The following is an 18,045-nucleotide window of genomic DNA, read 5'->3' on the forward strand; positions in this document are numbered from 1 at the left end:
TTAGGCTTAGTAAATAGCTTGAGCAGAACCCTAGTGGCATAAGCAATCTTTAGAAGGGTGAAAATACCTAGTTTTGCTGGAATTTTAATGTTGAAAAATGAAAAATATGAAAGCAAGTATGTGGCGGTGCCAGGTTGTGGTAGGGCTTGGTTGCCAAGTAGAGTGTAAACCATATTTAGGAGACAAGAAAAATTTTTCCTAAGAGAAGTGGCATAGTCATATTGATACATAAGAAAAATTTGATGGAAAGTGATTGTGAAGGATGAATTGGAGGAAGAGGGAACAAATGATTTTTTAATGCCTTCTTTCCCTTCTCAATAGTTTCACACACACACACACACACACACACACACACACACTCTCGCCTTTAAATATGAAGAGACCAGACCCCTTTCTAATTTTTTAGCTTATGCTAAATATTATTTAGGTAAAAGTTGAATTCTGTCATTTTGTTATCCTTTTTAACCACACATAGTATTATTTGAATTTTAACTTTAAAGAACTTCAATAAAGTTGATTTTTGAAAAGAATTAATTTTTGTCTTCAGTTACATCTATTCAGAAATACTTCTGTGGTATTTTTAATCCCATTCAAATAGTTAAACTTATTCTTCTCACTTTATTTTCAGCAATGTCTCAGGCTGTGCAGACAAATGGAACTCAACCTTTAAGCAAAACATGGGAACTAAGTTTATATGAATTACAGCGAACACCTCAGGTAATGTAAAACAGAATAAAACTTAAATTTGAAATGTAATTGATTTTAAAAAATTGTGCACTTTTAAGAAATGACTTATTTTCTTTTTTTTTTTATAAGGCAAACGGGGTTAAGTGGCTTGCCTAAGGCCACACAGCTAGGTCATTATTAAGTGTCTGAGACCGGATTTGAACCCAGGTACTCCTGACTCCAAGGCCGGTGCTTTATCCACTATGCAACCTAGCGGTCCCTAAAATGACTTATTTTTCTATATTTACTTTTAAATTATGAACATCTATAGATGGGGTGGCTAGGTGGTGTAGTGGATAAAGCACCGGCCTTGGAGTCAGGAGTACCTGGGTTCAAATCCGGTCTCAGACACTTAATAATTACCTAGCTGTGTGGCCTTGGGCAAGCCACTTAACCCCGCTTGCCTTGCAAAAACCTAAAAAAAAATATGAACTAGATAATAGCCTACATATTGTTGTTGACTTGACTACTAATATTTTTGTTTCCTGATAACTTTTCTGATCATTGATAATGGAAAATAGATGGTCAGCGGTATTTTGAGCCAAGTGCACCTTGTAATGTCATTTTGCCTAAAAATTTTTTTTGGTAGGAACAGTCTGTGATGTTCACTAGACCATGTCTTTATGGGCTCCTAACATACCAGCAAATGTTTTATCATATGCAAAACTTTTATTATTAAGAGCTCAGAAAGCATTGAACTTAAAATGACCCTCCTTTTTTGTACCCCATTTCTCCTGCCTCTATTCCTTCAGCTTCTGACTTGAGGTTGTATAAGGCAGAGTAGTTTGTAGTAGAGGATTTAGATATTTTACTGCTGGTGCTTTGACATAGTTGTGAATCACTGGTTCAGAGAATAGATATTTGAAATAAGAAAGGACATCTAGTCCTATTACCTCATTTTGCATAAGAGAGAAATGAAGCCTAATAGATGAGAGAACCATCATTGGGGACCTTACAGGGAGGCTCCCAGCTTCCAGATCAGTACTCTTTCTACTTTATTATATTTCCTCCCATTTAGCTATTGTTCAGATTTAGAGAAATCTGTGATTTCAGGGATTTATAAAGAAAGAAATATGAGCATTTCACTTCTGGTTTTTTTTTTATCTATAGGAAGCAATAACTGATGGCTTGGAAATTGTGGTGTCACCTAGAAGTCTACATAGTGAATTAATGTGCCCAATCTGTTTGGATATGTTGAAGAACACTATGACCACAAAAGAATGTTTACATCGCTTTTGTGCAGACTGTATCATCACAGCCCTCAGAAGTGGGTATGTTGTATAACTTATATCCAATTGCATGTTATATCAGGGAGTGGAGAGGGGAGGGAGGGAGAGAATGTGGAACTAAAATTTTTTAAAAGAATATTAAAATTTGTTTTTATATGTAATTGATATTATTCAAAATATACAAAAGAAAAGGTTATGTTGAAACATGCTTTAAGGTTCTGAAATTGCATTAGGACATTATTACTTGAGAATTAGAAAGTCCTTTAACTATTACAAAGTATTCTGGTGCCCTAAGGTTTTGTTAATGAAATTGTAATTTTCATATATACAGAACATAATCTACAGAAGAATAGTTCTTTTTAGAACTAGAAAAGAACATGTTTTTTGCGGCTTGTTTGTAATCAGCAATTTTATGAATCTTGAGATGAGAAAATACTAAAGATTAAATGAGAAGAGTTGATTCTTTAGGAGAGTGTGTATGTAAAATACATGTTTCTTGAGAATGTTGAGAAGAAAACGTCATGTTTCTAGTCTTTAAGAGGGCAAAATCCCATTCCTGTGGAGCTTGGTATATACAGTTTTAAGGCAAGAACTGATAACATTTTAAATACTTAAGAATAGTGATTGTGTTTCTTATGCTTTATGTACCATATGGGAAAATTAATTATGAGATGATTTCTTTTATTTCTAACATTGATTGTATCTAATAAGCATAATTTGTTCTTAATAAAATTATGGAAAGTCCTCTAGATTTTCATCTATTGGCAGGAGTTGGTCCAGTTTCTAAAGCCTTTGTTTTGGGGGCAGAGTGATTGCTATTAGCAACCAAAAAAAAACTCAAGAGAAAGGAATTATGTACCAGAGATGAGAAGCTAAAGCTGAATCTTCATAAGAGAGCACAAACACTGAACAGAGTAAACATTGGCAAACAAATATTTAGTGCTCCCTCTCAGTGTTCCCCATCTTACAACCCAGTTGTCTTAAGCTCATGATTGAGTGAATGATTGGGAAATCTCAGTCTGAACCAACCCCAGCAAACAAAAGAAGCAAAAGACATCTTTTCTGATCATTCATATGAAAGAAAAAATAAGTGACTGGCTGGAGAATTTCTGAAGAAATTAGTTATTCATGCTTTTTAAATAGACCCTAATTGCAGCATAAAAAATCCATTTATTCCTCCATAATTGATTATCTGTTTCTCTTCCCTCAAAAATTATTCCAAACCTAGATTTTTTCCACTTTACAGAGAAAATTGAGGCTATTTGATGTGAACTCCCTCTTGATTTCAAAAAATCCCTTGATAGGATTCTTCACTCTATCTGCCTTTCCCATGGTCTGTATCAGTGAGCTTGAGGTGGGTCCCTCCTGGCTAAGACCACAACGTATCTCTACCTGTTGCTCTGCTTCTCTCCTTTCTCTCTACAACCCTTCTGCTTCATCACTAACTGATGCTGTGCTTGCTGATGTTACCAAAGAGCCCTTTTTTGCCAGATCTAATGATAAAGGATCTTGGTCCTTATCCTTCTGGATTCTTCTGCTGCATATAGTTCTGCATGGGGGGGTTCTGCAAGGCTCTGTCTTAGATCTTCTTATCTCTGCGCTCTTCTCTCCCGATAACCTTATGATTATTATAGATAATTCCCAGATCCCTTTGTTTCCCTGTAGCTGTGTTCCTATATCATTTGCTTATTTCAAACCTGATCTCACAACGTCTCAAGTGCAACATATCCAAAAGAGTTTTACCACCAAGCTTGCCACCCTGTGTCTAAGGCTCTGCCATCTCCCGACCTCCCATTTTTACAATTTCACTGATGCTGTTGAGTCCCTCATCTGCCACTCTCTGTCCTTCCAAACATTTTTCCATCTCTCCCATTTGGCTCCTTGTCCACCCCCAGCTCCATTGTTATTATATTAGAGCTATTGCTGTATACAGGCTCATGGCCTTAGTTCATGTCACCCCTGGATTATTGCAATCACCTCCTCGGTTGTTTCTCTGCCTTAGTCTCTCCTCACTGCAGTCCATTTTGAGGTCTGTTGCCAAAATGATTTTCTTTCAGTGAAGATTTGTTTATTGTCATTCCTCTGTCAGTAAATTTGAGTGGTTCCCTACAACTTTTAAGATTAAAATATTGGGGCGGGTAGGTGGCGCAGTGGATAAAGCACCGGTCTTGGAGTCAGGAGTACCTGGGTTCAGACACTTAATAATGACCTAGCTGTGTGGCCTTGGGCAAGCCACTTAACCCTATTTGCCTTGCAAAAAAAAAACCCCAAACAAACAAAATATAAATTAATCTGCTTAACTTTTAAAGTCATTTACAAGCTGGTCCCAACCAATCTTCATTTTCATTGAACTCTTACTGCCCTGATCTGAAACTAAAAGCTGGATAGGAATTTGGTTAAAAATTGGCACTGTCAGGGAAGAATGAAAAACCAGCAGAATAGAAAAAAATGAAGTCAGGATAGATTCCCTTCTAAGCCAAGTCTCTTGTTTTTGCAAGGCAAATGGGGTTAAGTGGCTTGCCCAAGGCCACACAGCTAGGTCATTCTTAAGTGTTTGAGACCGGATTTGAACCCAGGTACTCCTGACTCCAGGGCTGGTGCTTTGTCCACTGCGCCACCTAGCCGCCCCTTAAGCCATGTCTCTTGAGAAAAAATAATATGTGTGGAACAAAAATACTGAAGTGGAAGAGTGGTCTGCTGAAGAAACTCAAGACAATCATCTGAAAAGAACATGAATTCTCTACAAGGCAAAGTAACATATCTAAAACAAGATATAAAGAATTACATAAGCATCTTAAGTCTAATAGACCCAGGGTCAAGCAGTTTAGAGAGAGACCTTTAAATAAAAAGGAAGGCATTTAAGTAAGTCAAGATTATTCTTTAGTCAAATATAATCTAAGAACAAAGAGGCTCAGCTGTGACCTAAATCTGAGCCTCATCGTTTCAAAAATGACTTTTGACAGACATGTACGTTTGAAGCATTTGTTGAGTTGTTCCAGGCGTGTCTGACTCTTCATTACCCCATTTGGGGTTTTCTTGGAATGGTTTGGCATTTCTTTCTCCACTCATTTTATAGAAGAGGAATCGAGGCAGACAGGGTTGATGACTTGCCTAAGGTCACACAGCCAGGGAGTGTCAGAGGCTAGATTTGAACTCTGAAAGAGTTCTTCCCAACTCCAGACCAGCACTCTTCTAAAATATACTGCACCATCTACTGCCCATTTGAGGCATTACTGCCCCCCAAAAGAAGAGCAGATGTTTTCTTCTCAAAACATTCTAAACAACCAAAGGAACAAAGATAAAATAATTTAAATTCATTAATGTTTACAAGCTTTTTTAAAAAAAATCAGTTTGTGAGGTAAAGTAGAGAACAAAGAGCAATTATCAGGACAAAAAGAAATTAAACGACTAGAGATTTAAGGGGAAATTAAGGAATCTGGAGAAGGAAGGGAAGAGTTGAATGAATATCCTATGGAATAAATAGCTTTATCCTTTGTAAATGAATCATTGTCTTTTGTGGGAGGGAATAATAACATGGTTGAGCAGGCGGAGAGGGGGAGCTAAGTAAGGGAAGCAGATCAGTGCATCTCTTCCAGGCCCATAGTTGCCCAAGTGAAGGGATAACAATTACTTGAGTTTCTTAACATGAAAGAATGAGAATAAGCTATAAACAAAATAGGGATAGTACTAGGATAAGAATAGTGGAATACAAGGGTGGTTGGTGTCTTATCCCAGATGTGAAGAGGAAAAGGTTCCACATCCTTAGGAAAGGAAGCCTATGTCTATAGGAAGAAACAGAACTTATGAGTCTCTTTTGTTTATATATTGGGATATTCCCCTCTCTGACAGCATCACACTGAAAGAGAAGGGGATAAATGAGAGAGTCTTTAGGGGGAGCTAATATTTTGGGTGGCAGCTGGGGACATAAGTCCAGGTCTTAATGAATTTGGATGTGGTGACCAACTTGCATGTAGCACTGCTTCTACTAATATTTCTAAGAATGAGGCATAACAAAAAATAAGAATATGTTATAATTTACAAAAATATTAACAAGTGGTATTGAGAGAGTTTAAAACATTACCATAGTCCAGGAGTGAGAATATAGAAAGAATTAAGTAATGAATCAGAAAACAAGATTTAGAATAAACTAGAAGAAAAGAGAATGATAAAGTAAGCAAAAGAAAGCTTCTTGATGAGTGATGTTTAAAATAAAAGATGAAAAGGTTTAAATGTCCATTTAAACTCAGAGAACTTGGTATAGGATATGTAAATGGATAAGATAGGGAAGGAAATTCCATGGGAATTTGTGGATCAAGATACTTTAAGCAAAGCTAATACAGGGACAAAATGGTGACTTAAGAGAAACTAGGTAAGATCAACATAAAAGAAATAAATAGGAGAAAAACAAGAAGCCGGACATTCGCTAAAATTCAAAGAGCTTGGTAAAATGGACGAGAACAAAGTCCATCTATCCATTCTAAGAAACACTTCAAAAAACTAAACATATACTGAACGAGAAATTAGGCCACGTTCCTATGTAGAAGCTGATCATGAAAAAAACAATTTATAATTATACTAAAAGACATTTCAAAAATAAAAATTCTCAAAAATCAAGAAAAATAAAAAAGGAAATTATATTATGCTTAAAGAAACCAGATAATGAATCAACATTTGTGCCAAATGTATATTCCATAGTATAGCATTTCTCTTCATAAAGCAATCATGGAAATTCGGAGTTAAAAAGTATTTCCATGCCAGTACATAAAAGAAACCCTACTATAATTTACCTGAATCATGACCTTCCAACCTCTACTTGAAGACCTTCAAGGTCAGGGCAGTTACCACTTAGGAAGGTAGCTCATTCCATTTTTGCAAAGCTCTAAATTGTTATGAAACTTCTAACTGGTTTCAGCCTAAAGTTTTCACTTTGAAGCCTAATTTTGACCCTATGAAAGTGAAAGAAGAGTGATCCCCTCCTCTGTATAACATTACTTCAGGTATTTGATGGCAGCTATCATGTATCCCCTCCCCTTTTCCTTTTTCCCAGGATTGAAATGTCTATTTCCTTCAACTCATAAGACACCAAAAAAGTGATGATGAAAATATATCTGAAAATACAGTAATTAGAATAAAACTCTTTTTTCAGTGATTTATCAATCTAACAAAAATAAATAAAAAGGAAATAGATCAGACAATGAAGAATCAGAAACCACTGAATTACCTCACAATGTTTGATGACTCTGGATAGATTGCTAGATCTGAAATCAGGAAGAGTTCAAATTCTGCTTTAGACACTTAAGAGTGTAAACTGCCCATCTCAATTTCCATATCTGGAAAATGAGGGCAATAATAGCACCTAATTCTCAGGGTTTTTGTAAGAATCAAAGACTTGCCTTGCAAGTCTTAAAGCCCTATATAAATGCCAGAAGTTGTTGCAAGCCTAAGAGCATAAATTACTTAGAGAATTTTACTTGAGAACTTTTGAGAAAAATTAATGACAGTTTGGCAAAAATAGATTAGGTCAACTCACATCATAAACTACAGTAAGCTCAAAATAGATGTGTTACTTTACTATTAAAGGTATTAAAAAAGTTAGATGAAAATAAGATCAATTTTGTTTCTTAGCTATGAAGAGGGATAGGTATTTAGGGATAGAAGTGATCACAAAAGGAGTAAATGGGTAATTTTGATCCCGTTAAATTGAAAAGCTTTTATTTGAACAAGATCAATAAAACTAGGATAAGTAGGGAAATAGAAAAAGAAGAAAAAAAATCTTTCCATCAAATATTTCTGATAAGTCTGTTAATCAGGATTTATAGGGAACTAATACAGATATTTAAAATCAAGGGCCATTTTTCTCTGGATAATTAGACAAAGAAAATCTAAGAACAAAAATAGTTCTCAAAAGAATTACAAACTGTTAATATGAAAGGTTATCTCAAATCACTAGATAGTAGTAGTGCAAATTAAAATAACCTTTTAAATTTTACCTTATACCTGGCAAATTAGGAAAGATGTCTGTCATAAGAGAAGGATAGTCAGTTTTGGAGAGACTGCAGAAGAATAGCACACTGATACATTGTTCCTGGAGCTGTACTTTGATCTAAGCATTCTGGAAAGCAGTTTGGAATTATGTTAAAAATGTGACTAAAATGTTCCTGCCTCTTAACCAAGAGATTTCACAGCCTAGAAACATGCTCCATGCACTAAGATGTAAACACAAAAATAGCATAACTTTTTGTGGTAACAGTAAACTGATTACAAAAGATGCCAGTCAGTTGGGGAATGACTAAACAAATTGCAATTTATGAATATAAGGCATATCATTGCAGTATAAGAGATGAAGATTATGTAAATTCAGAGTAGCACTGGGAAGACTTACATGAAGAGATCTAAAGTGAAATAAACAGAACCAAAAAGAATATACATAATGACTGCAAAATCTTAATGAAAAGACAAGAAATAGAAAACTGAACAAAGTTATTTATCCTGGAGAAGAACAGAGAAAAATTACTTTCCTCCCTTCTTTGTAGAGGATGAAGACTAGGGGTATAAAATGTGTATCATGTATTGATTGGTTTTATGAACCTTTTTTAAAAAATTCTTTTAAAATCTTTGTTATAAGGAATGACTTTGATGGATGAAGAATATTTGAAAATTGTCATGGCATATAAACTTAATTGTCCTTTAAGCAAAATTGTGAAAACTGATCTAATTTTCTTCCATTTTTGTGATATTACCTTTCATAATAACTAATACATCCGATTTGAGCTTATTGTAGTTAAAATAATATATTTATAACATGTCTAGGAAAAAAAAGATATCAGCAAAAATGAAGAATTTTTTGAGGTCAGATTTGAACTCCAGGACCAGTCTTTTATCTGCTGTACCACTTAGCTGCCTGCCCCTGTTCAGATTTTTCTAATTTATTCATGGAAACTGCATATTGATAGATCATGCCTTATACAGTTAGTAACCAGTTGCAAGCCAGATTTTTCTTTTAATCTAAGGATATAAGCTTTTTTAAAATTAATTTTCTTTCCTTTCATCTAGGAACAAAGAATGTCCTACTTGTCGGAAAAAGTTGGTTTCCAAAAGATCACTGAGACCAGATCCAAACTTTGATGCTCTCATCAGTAAAATTTATCCAAGTCGTGATGAATATGAAGCTCATCAAGAGAGAGTATTAGCAAGGATCAGCAAACACAATAATCAACAAGCTCTCAGTCACAGTATTGAAGAGGGACTGAAAATACAGGCTATGAACAGGTATGTGGGGAATAGGGTAGTGAATGGTTGGGAAATGAAGACTTTCTCAAAAATGTCACTAAACACTGAATTTTCTTAAATTTAAACTTTTAAAAATATGGCTAGAGCTATCAGTAAAACCATTTTAAACATATTGTAAAAATATTTACATTTGAACAAGTGAATTTCAACATAAGATAATAGATAGTAACACATTATTCCCTCATTCTTGATATTTATGTATATTTTTTACATTAGTTTCTGTACTCTTATTTTTAAAAACTTTAATTTATTTTTCCATTTATATAAATGTAAAGATTCATTTTTGTAACGTTTTTCTCCCTTCCGTCTTTCCCTTCCCTAACCCTAGGATAGCAAGTAATCTGAAATGGTTCATACATTGTACTCCTATTTTTGAGTCTTCTTTCTTTGCTTGAGCTTATTTCCTGTAGATATTTCCATCCAGATTTCTTTGATTATATTTATGTCACAATTTATTTAGCCTTTTTCTAATTATTGAATATTTTGATCGTTTCCCTTTACCCTCAATCACAGATGTTTGCCTTTCTATTTTTAAATACTTAACTCAAGCTTTGGTCCCAGTAATGGAATTAGAGTTTGTGTAATTTTCATTTTGAAACTCATGAGAAGAGTGTGTGTGTGTGTGTCTAAGAATATAAGTTTAGTAGGTTGTTTTTCTCCGGCCATCATTATGGAAATGATTACCTAATTATGCTGTGTCCATCTTGTAAGTACATGGTGTTTGCATTTGTTTCCATTAAAAGTGAGGGATCTAGCATTTACTCAGTGTCTAACAAACCTTCATCAGTTAATTCCAAATTGTGGTTTTTAGAGGTTTGCAAACACTTCCACAGATTAAACGATATTTCCCATTATGATTTATCCTGGAAATCTGAGCACCAGAGTGAGAATAAAGACTGTGTTTTATTAATAGAATCATGGAAACCTTTGGAGGTGACTGAGTTGCCCTTTGCTTGCACTCCTTTATCAACAGGACAACTCACTATCTTTACAGTTGCACTCTTTTGGGCAGCTTTTATCAGAAGAAGGTTCTCCCTTTCTACTGAACTGAAAAATCCTTCCCTCTGCCTTCTAGATTGATCTTGGATTTGCTTCCTGAAGCCTCAGAGAGGCAATGTTTCATGTCTTCTGTTAATTTAGTGTGAATAGTATGTTCTCCCAGAGCATCTATTTTATAACGTGAAATTCATTAATTTGCAGTTATTTTTGGAAATCGTTTACTTGAATGTCTCTTAAGATATGCTCCTCAGAATTCAATAAAATGTTTTTACGATGTTATCCGATCACTACCAAATAGATGGAGACTATCCTCAGTCTGAATGGACAAATCTAACTGAACGTTACAAAAAATTTTTTTAGTAAAACTATTGGTTCATGTTGAGCTTAGTCAACTACAAGCCTTAGTCTGTCTTAATTTTGTTCTTGTTTTATGCAACAGACTATCTGTAGAATTTTAAACTTATCCTAGAAGATATATATATATATATTTTCATCAGAGTTGTCTTGGCAGAAATATGTGCAGAGCATGTAGCGTGTTATTGGAAATGTTCTTTTAGGTAGGTGATAATTGATTAAACAGTCCTCAAACCATGTTTCTCAAAAGTCTTATTACATCTCTCTGTTCAGCTTATTAAGCATTAAGTGTTGTTATTACTGTTTGCCAGCCCCTGAGGATATGGAGACAAAAATGAAACTATTCACGCATCAAGTAGTTTGCATTCTTTTGGGGGAGTCAGTAAGGCTATACAGACTAAATACAAAATCAAGAGGTGGTCTGGTGGGGATGCTGTGAGCTGCTGGTGCAGATCAGCTGGCACAAAGCAGGGCTTCCTGAAGGCCTCCTCGAAGGCAAAGGGAGGACCAAAGTGGGCCAACTGTGTGGTTGTGTCTGCAGGGTCTTTCAGGATCCAAGATAATACAAATGACCTGGAGAATTGAACCTGTTGATGTGGGCCAGTCTTTCCTTTTAATGATATTATTCTACCTTTTCTAATTTTGAATATCATTATCCTTGATAGAGAAGATAGATGCAAACAGGGAGGCTGAATTGTATTGGTTTTTCTTTCTTTTTTTTTTTTTTTGTAAGGCAAATGGGGTTTAAGTGGCTTGCCCAATGCCACACAGCTAGGTAATTATTAAGTGTCTGAGACCGGATTTGAACCCAGGTACTCCTGACTCCAGGGCTGGTTCTTTATCCACTACGCCCCTTGTTCTGGTTTTTCTTTGTCATCTGTTAACATTATGCTAGCTTTTCTTCAGCAGTGGACTTCTTTCCTTTGCTTGTTCTTGTTCTAAATATTGTTATTTGGGGGATGGGGACTGCAGATTTCATCCTGGGCTTAATGATTATTGCTTTACAAGTTTTTTTGCCACTCGAGAGTTATTCCTCCTCTTTTCCCCTGGAAATGTTCCCTCTGCCCTTTTTTTGATTTTCTATTATTTAGATTTGTTTTAACTATTATAGTGTAGGAGAAAAAGTGACAGTTCTTTGATTTTTTTTTTTTTCAATGCCGTGGAGCTAGTTAAGAGCTAAAAACAAGTATTCTAAATTCTGGTCAAATGGCTTAATCTGATAGCTAGATGAAGAGCTGTCAAACAAGACAGATCATGGTTTCAATTTGTATCATTTATAGTAGCACCTTCCATTTGTATAATAGTTTTCACTTTACACAAGTCATCAGAATACAGATTTTTAGAGCCAGCTGGTACCTAGTTCTAGTCAGATCTGGTCATTTTATAGATGAGGGAACTTAGATGGGGTGAAAGACTGGCCTAAGGCTTGTGGAGAAAAGTAGGTCATTTCCTTACACGTGAGCTAGGCTGTTGTACATCTAGGTTACTGAGGCGCCCAAGTGGTCAGAAGGCCAGGGAGGACAGGCAGCCAGCCCTTGACTCAGACCTTCCCTCTGGATTCCTCTTATTTGGCTCTGAGGTCACTAAGACTTCCCTTGAGCTCCTCTAAATATCTGACCAGATGAGAAAGTTCAGTGGAGAATACAGCTGTGCCAGACTGATTTATTAATCATCTAATCTAAAAGAGTTAAGTAGAGCTTCAGTTTATAAAGACGCTGACCGTCTTCTTGTGATCTCGATTTGTAGGTAAGTTGGAAGAGAAAAATCTTGTGAATACTAGTAAAAAAGGCATCTTTTACACAACTGTAGTTCAGACACAGACCATTGTTTTATTTTAATTTCATACAAAATACTTTGGTTGTCTGTTTTCTCCATGCAGCCTTCAATCCTGGATAAGATTATAATCAGAGAAGGAGGAGACAAACAACAGAGATTATTACATAGGTGGAATTTAAATAGCTAAACCTAAGGAGGAAAAATAAGATTTAACTAATGGCAGTGAAGCATGAAGTCAGAAAATGGAATCATGGAGGGAGTGAATTGTGTTATTTTTATAAATATAAAATGGGCCTGATAATATCTCACTGAGTAGTTGTGGCCCTCAAATGAAATAATGTGTATAGAAAAATTTTCAAGCCTTAAAATGATCTATAAATATTTGTTGATGTTTTAGTAATTTTTCAATTATCTCTGACTGATTGCATTTGGGATTTTCTTGGCAAAGATACTCAAAGGGTTTTCCATTTCCTTCTCCAGCTCATTTTATAGATGAGGAAACTGAGGCAAAGAGGGTTAAATGACTTGACATGGGTCACAGAGTTAGGAAGTCTGAAGCCATATTTGAACTCAGGAAGATGAATCTTCCAGACTCCAGACCCAGCGTGTACTGTTTCCTGTGCCAAATAGCTGCCTCGTATAAATATTAGATATTATAATTATCTGAAAAATTCACTGGTATCCCTAAAGAATGAGAATTTCTGGATATATCATTGCAGTATATGCAGTTATACCTTTGTATCTGTATGTGAACTTCCTGCAGAGCATGTTTAAATTTTAGGCTGCTTCTAGGATATTTCTAGAATCTCCCTAGGCCCTTGTTCAGAGGGAGCTAGGAAATGCAGTGTTCTTGGAGTCAGGAAGACCCAAATTCAAATCCAGCCTCAAGACATTTCCTAGCTCTGTGACCCGAGCAGGTCCCTGAACCTGTTGAACCTTCAGTTTCCTCATTGGTTAAAGGGATAATAACAACACTCACCTTTTTAATCAAGATTAAATGAGAGCTGTCAAGTGCTTTGCAAATCTTCAAACCTTGTTATCATCATTCCTTGATTGGTATTCAGAATTTAAACTAATTTTAATATCCTGTTACATAAAAATAGATAAGATTTGAGAAAATATGTTGATTATAATTTTTTACAAATTGAGTGTACTTTTTCTTCTATTAAAATGAACGTTTAAGGGCAGCTAGGTGGTGCAGTGGATAGAGCACCGGCCCCGGAGTCAGGAGGACCTGAATTCAAGTCTGGTCTGAAACACTTAATAATTAATTACCTAGCTGTGTGACCTTGGGCAAGCCACTTAACCCCATTGTGTTGTAAAAATAAAAAAAAAACCACAGGATAAAATGAATGTTTGGTTTGGGCTTTTTTAGCCGGCCTTTTAAAACATCTGCAAACATAAGAAACTGATTTTGCTGGAAATTTTCTTAGTAATTTTTATGTTTGATCACTAGTGTTTGTAATAATGCTAAGCTTTAAATGCTATTACAGGTTTTGTAATCCTTCCAGTTTTTCCAGGGTGGTGGTGAAAATGTTTTTAATATACCTTAGGAAAGTCACCTGTCAAGATTGGTCTAGTGTCAAATGACAAGACTTGCTATTTTTGTTTTGCTTTTAACAAGGCTAATTAGTAATATCTAACTTTGCTCATTAGGCTGCAGCGAGGCAAAAAACAACAGATTGAAAATGGCAGTGGAGCAGAGGACAATGGGGACAGTTCACACTGCAGCAACGCCTCCACTCACAGCAATCAAGAAGCAGGACCCAGTAACAAAAGGACCAAAACATCAGATGATTCTGGATTAGAACTCGATACCAACAATGCCACTGTGGCCATAGATCCAGTCATGGATGGTGCAAGTGAAATTGAGTTAGTTTTCAGGCCTCATCCCACTCTTATGGAGAAGGACGACAGTGCCCAGACAAGGTCTGTGGACTTGTGAATTCAGTTATTTTAGAATGAAAATGGACTTTAAGCTCCTTGGGGCCTTGTACCTGGGAGGTATTGAATGCATGTTGAATTGAGTCCTTGTAAACTGGAAATTTTGAGTTCATGAGATGGAAAACTTTGATGTAAAGATGTTGTAGGAATTCCAGAGCCCCTTTATCCTTTGCTGTCCCTATTCTTGTTCTGTTAGTTGGGAGAAATCTGAATTTCTTCTCACTTTGTTCTTCACTGAGTAGAGAATATGGGAGGATCAGAGAACGTGAAGGGAGACAATGTACAGTATTTGATGCTTACTTTGGGAGGGCCTGCATTATTCTTCCCTTTCTTTAATTTGTTAAATATTTATTAAGTAGATACTCTATGAGATTCGTTCTAGGATTATACAAGGGTAAAAAGGCTTACATAAAAGCCTTATGATAGGGAGAGGGGAAGAAAAGGGAGGACCTATGGACAACTATAATATAAATTGGAGCAATAATAGCAACAGTATAAATGACTGAAATTAAATGAAGGACAAAGTGCTCCCAGGTGAGGAGACTTGGAAAACTGGGTGGTGTGAGTGATACCCTTGACGTTGATTTATGAAGGAAGGGGTAGGATATCAGTATAGTGGATGGGGTAGAATAAGGCAGATATTATAGGAAAAAGCAGAAATATATCTTTAGAAATTATGAGAAATCTGTTTCATAGTCAACTTTCCAGATGATTCATATATTTTGAACCTCACATCATAGCTATATAGATTTTGAGGATTTGCTTCTGTTTTCAGTACTTTATGTAGGCTTTTTAAAATTTCTCCTTTTTCAGATATATAAAGACTTCAGGCAATGCCACAGTTGATCACTTATCCAAATACCTAGCTGTGCGGTTGGCGTTGGAAGAGCTTCGGAGCAAAGGAGAATCAAACCAGATGAACCTGGACACAGCCAGTGAGAAGCAGTACACGATTTACATAGCCACTGCCAACGGGCAATTCACTGTGAGTACCCGCTCCAACGTAGGGCCCAGCACTACCACCCCAAGTCCTCCAGAAAGTAGTGTCAGGTCTGATTTTGGAGGGTGTTCTTGATTCACTTCATGTCTTGGCCACATAGTTCCTGTGTCATACTTCGCACTTGATCTCACTTCTATTTTCTATAGAATTCATGAGGAATAAAGATTCTGGGTAGGAGAAGCTACAACATCAGGTGATAGTTTGTTCTAAAAACACTGAGAGATTTGAGCAGTTTACCCTGGAGGATCTTTGGAACTCTGCAGGTGTTTTCATTCCCTTTACTACAGCTCAGGAAACTTTATGGGATTTATTTTCTCAAGCATGGCAGACTTTGTTGGCGTTCTTTAGAGATCCTCAGTAATCTTCTTGAAATGCCTTATTGGATTGGAGTCTTGAGGCTATCCCTAGACAATTTCTTTGACCCAAAGGGGACAAGAGGAAGTTAGGGAACCCAATAAAGGTGGTTGGAGCTAGTTTTATTAGAAACTTCAGTCATGATAGCTATCTATAGCAGATACATGCTTTAAAGTATTTTGAAAAATAAATATGCTTAAGAAATAAAAGGGGAAATACAGTGAGTATTTTTGCCTAGAAAATCTCCATAAATATTTGGGTTTTCTTATTGGAAGGAAATTGTACATATCAGATCACTGGGAAAAGAAAGAGAAATTTCTCTTTATGGAAGCTGATTTTTATGGTCTTGTTTATTTTTTAGAATATGCTGTGCCAGTGGAAGAACTGTTTTTAGCCAAAGTAGTTTTTAGACACAATAAATAATTTTTATTTTGTTTTTCAGTATTTCTGGCAGTTTTCAGATTCTTAATTCCTATATTATTTCTTAACCATAATTATATATATATATATATATATATATATATATATATATATTTCTCTCTTTGTTCTTAGGTACTAAATGGTTCTTTTTCCTTGGAACTGGTCAGTGAGAAATACTGGAAAGTAAACAAACCCATGGAACTTTACTACGCACCAACAAAGGAGCACAAATAAGCTTTGGAAAAATGGCTTTGAAAATGAAACTTTTTTTATAGCTCTGATTTCTTTAATATTAAAGATGCACCGTCATTGTTTTCATGGACATAATCTTGGATTTGTGTTCAGTTTTCTTGCTGAGCCAGACTTGTTTACACTATTAGAATTTGTATTTTGTTTTTTTATTTAAGCTTTTTTTTTTCAAAGGGACTGAATGAAGCTATCCAGTGCATTCTTTTCAAATTATCTAAATTGTGTGTCTTTTCACTGACAAAGCAGTGAATGCATTTGAGGCTCTCATCTTGTGAAGGAAGATTTAATGGGTCTTCATACTTAATGGCAACTTTTATTTTTTTTCTCTTAAAAGTTTTTTAAGACTAAAGAATATTATGGTTTATATTTTTGCTAGCTAAGGGTACAATTGTGGATTAGACATTTTTTTGTGAAACATACATGATTTAGGATATAATCTCCATCCTAAAGACCTGATTTATTTAATATAGTCCTAGGTGAAATAGGCTATCTGTTTCACCTGAAGATCAGGGCTTAATAAATATGCTTAAAATTTTTCTTTAATGGGATTCTCTTAATTATATAAAAGCTCTTTAACTAGCATTTATGTTTAAAAATTGATGTCTCTTATTTTACTGTCGAGCAGTGTCATTTTCTTTGTTCACTTTTCTTCCTGTACCAGCCTTAGAATTCATGCTGTAGTTAGTGAATCACATAAATCAATAATATAAAGAGACACTGGTATAATATTTGCAAATCTTACTAGGCGTGGGAGTTAAATTAGCCCTAAATAGTAGGTTAATCCTCACATGTAAAACTTTTAAGGGATCACTTTTTTGATCGTAACTTAAACATCTTTTTTAGTCCCTTGCGACAGTCATTTTTTTATAGTATTTGATAACCCTCTTGTAATACCAGAGATTCTGGGATATACTTACTTGCACTTTAACCTTGATGAAAAATACTGTACTATTTCAATAAGCTGCCCTGACTTCTTTTTTGTGGCTATAAGTTTTGAGAACAGCATGACACTGACAGAAGAAAAACAAGGATATACTTTTTTGTTTGAAAAGTCTGTATTTATCATTTTGTTTTCTAACATTAATTACCCCATTGGTTGTCTTTTGGATTTTTATTTTGGGTTTGTTTTTTTTTTCTTGGGTGCTAGAGCATAATTTGCAACTCCTGTTGAGCCACAGAAAAGTACATTAAGCCCGCCCAGAACTAGAGCCCTGCTCTGCAGAAAGCTTAGTAAATGAGCAGGAGCAGCCCCCCCCCCCCAAGGGAGCTATATTTGGCTGCGCATACCTGGGCGTTACTGTGATATGAGGGACAGTGTTAGGTGTCTTTGTTCTGGGGATCACAAAGAAGAAGGTTTGCGTGTTATTTCTCATTTCTACCACATATCCAGGTATGTTTCTGAGTTTTTAGTATTACAGTATTTACAAAAAATGATTAACATTGACCAACCAAACCCTGTAAGATTTTGAGAGGAAGAAAAGAATCCTCTACTTGTAATTAAAGCCTAATGTAAATATTAGCCGTCTGTTTTGACGGTTGGGGTCAGTTTTAAGTGCTTCAGCCCTACATGAAAACTCAATAGTCTTATAAAATGATTTTTTTTAACCATTTCTTTCTAATATTTAAAAACCTGTTTTTACAATTATTATTATTTTTTTTTGTAATGTGCCATGAAGTTGAGAGCCACCAAAATTTAAGAGAAAT

At 35.4% G+C, this 18,045-nt stretch overlaps 1 protein-coding gene across 1 annotated transcript; it reads left to right on the plus strand.

The window, feature by feature from the left end:
* Positions 1 to 595: 595 nt before the first annotated feature.
* RNF2 (ring finger protein 2) lies at positions 596 to 16,419 on the plus strand. The gene is made up of 6 exons (XM_074222237.1): positions 596 to 717; positions 1,837 to 1,997; positions 9,009 to 9,224; positions 14,031 to 14,303; positions 15,132 to 15,303; positions 16,225 to 16,419. Exons 1-6 carry the CDS (start codon positions 631 to 633, stop codon positions 16,324 to 16,326), a joined length of 1,011 nt encoding a protein of 336 aa, XP_074078338.1. The 5' UTR covers positions 596 to 630; the 3' UTR covers positions 16,327 to 16,419.
* Positions 16,420 to 18,045: the final 1,626 nt, after the last annotated feature.

This window comes from Macrotis lagotis, chromosome 2, assembly GCF_037893015.1.
Source record: "Macrotis lagotis isolate mMagLag1 chromosome 2, bilby.v1.9.chrom.fasta, whole genome shotgun sequence".
Lineage (NCBI taxonomy): Eukaryota > Metazoa > Chordata > Mammalia > Peramelemorphia > Peramelidae > Macrotis > Macrotis lagotis.

What these genes read in the sequence shown, in the direction of transcription:
- RNF2 (XM_074222237.1), top strand. Translation starts at nt 631, where the DNA reads ATGTCTCAGGCTGTGCAGACAAATGGAACTCAACCTTTAAGCAAAACA. An exon ending in AATTACAGCGAACACCTCAG is followed by an intron (nt 718 to 1,836) that starts GTAATGTAAAAC and finishes TTTTATCTATAG; the next exon opens with GAAGCAATAACTGATGGCTT. An exon ending in CTGCCAACGGGCAATTCACT is followed by an intron (nt 15,304 to 16,224) that starts GTGAGTACCCGC and finishes CTTTGTTCTTAG; the next exon opens with GTACTAAATGGTTCTTTTTC.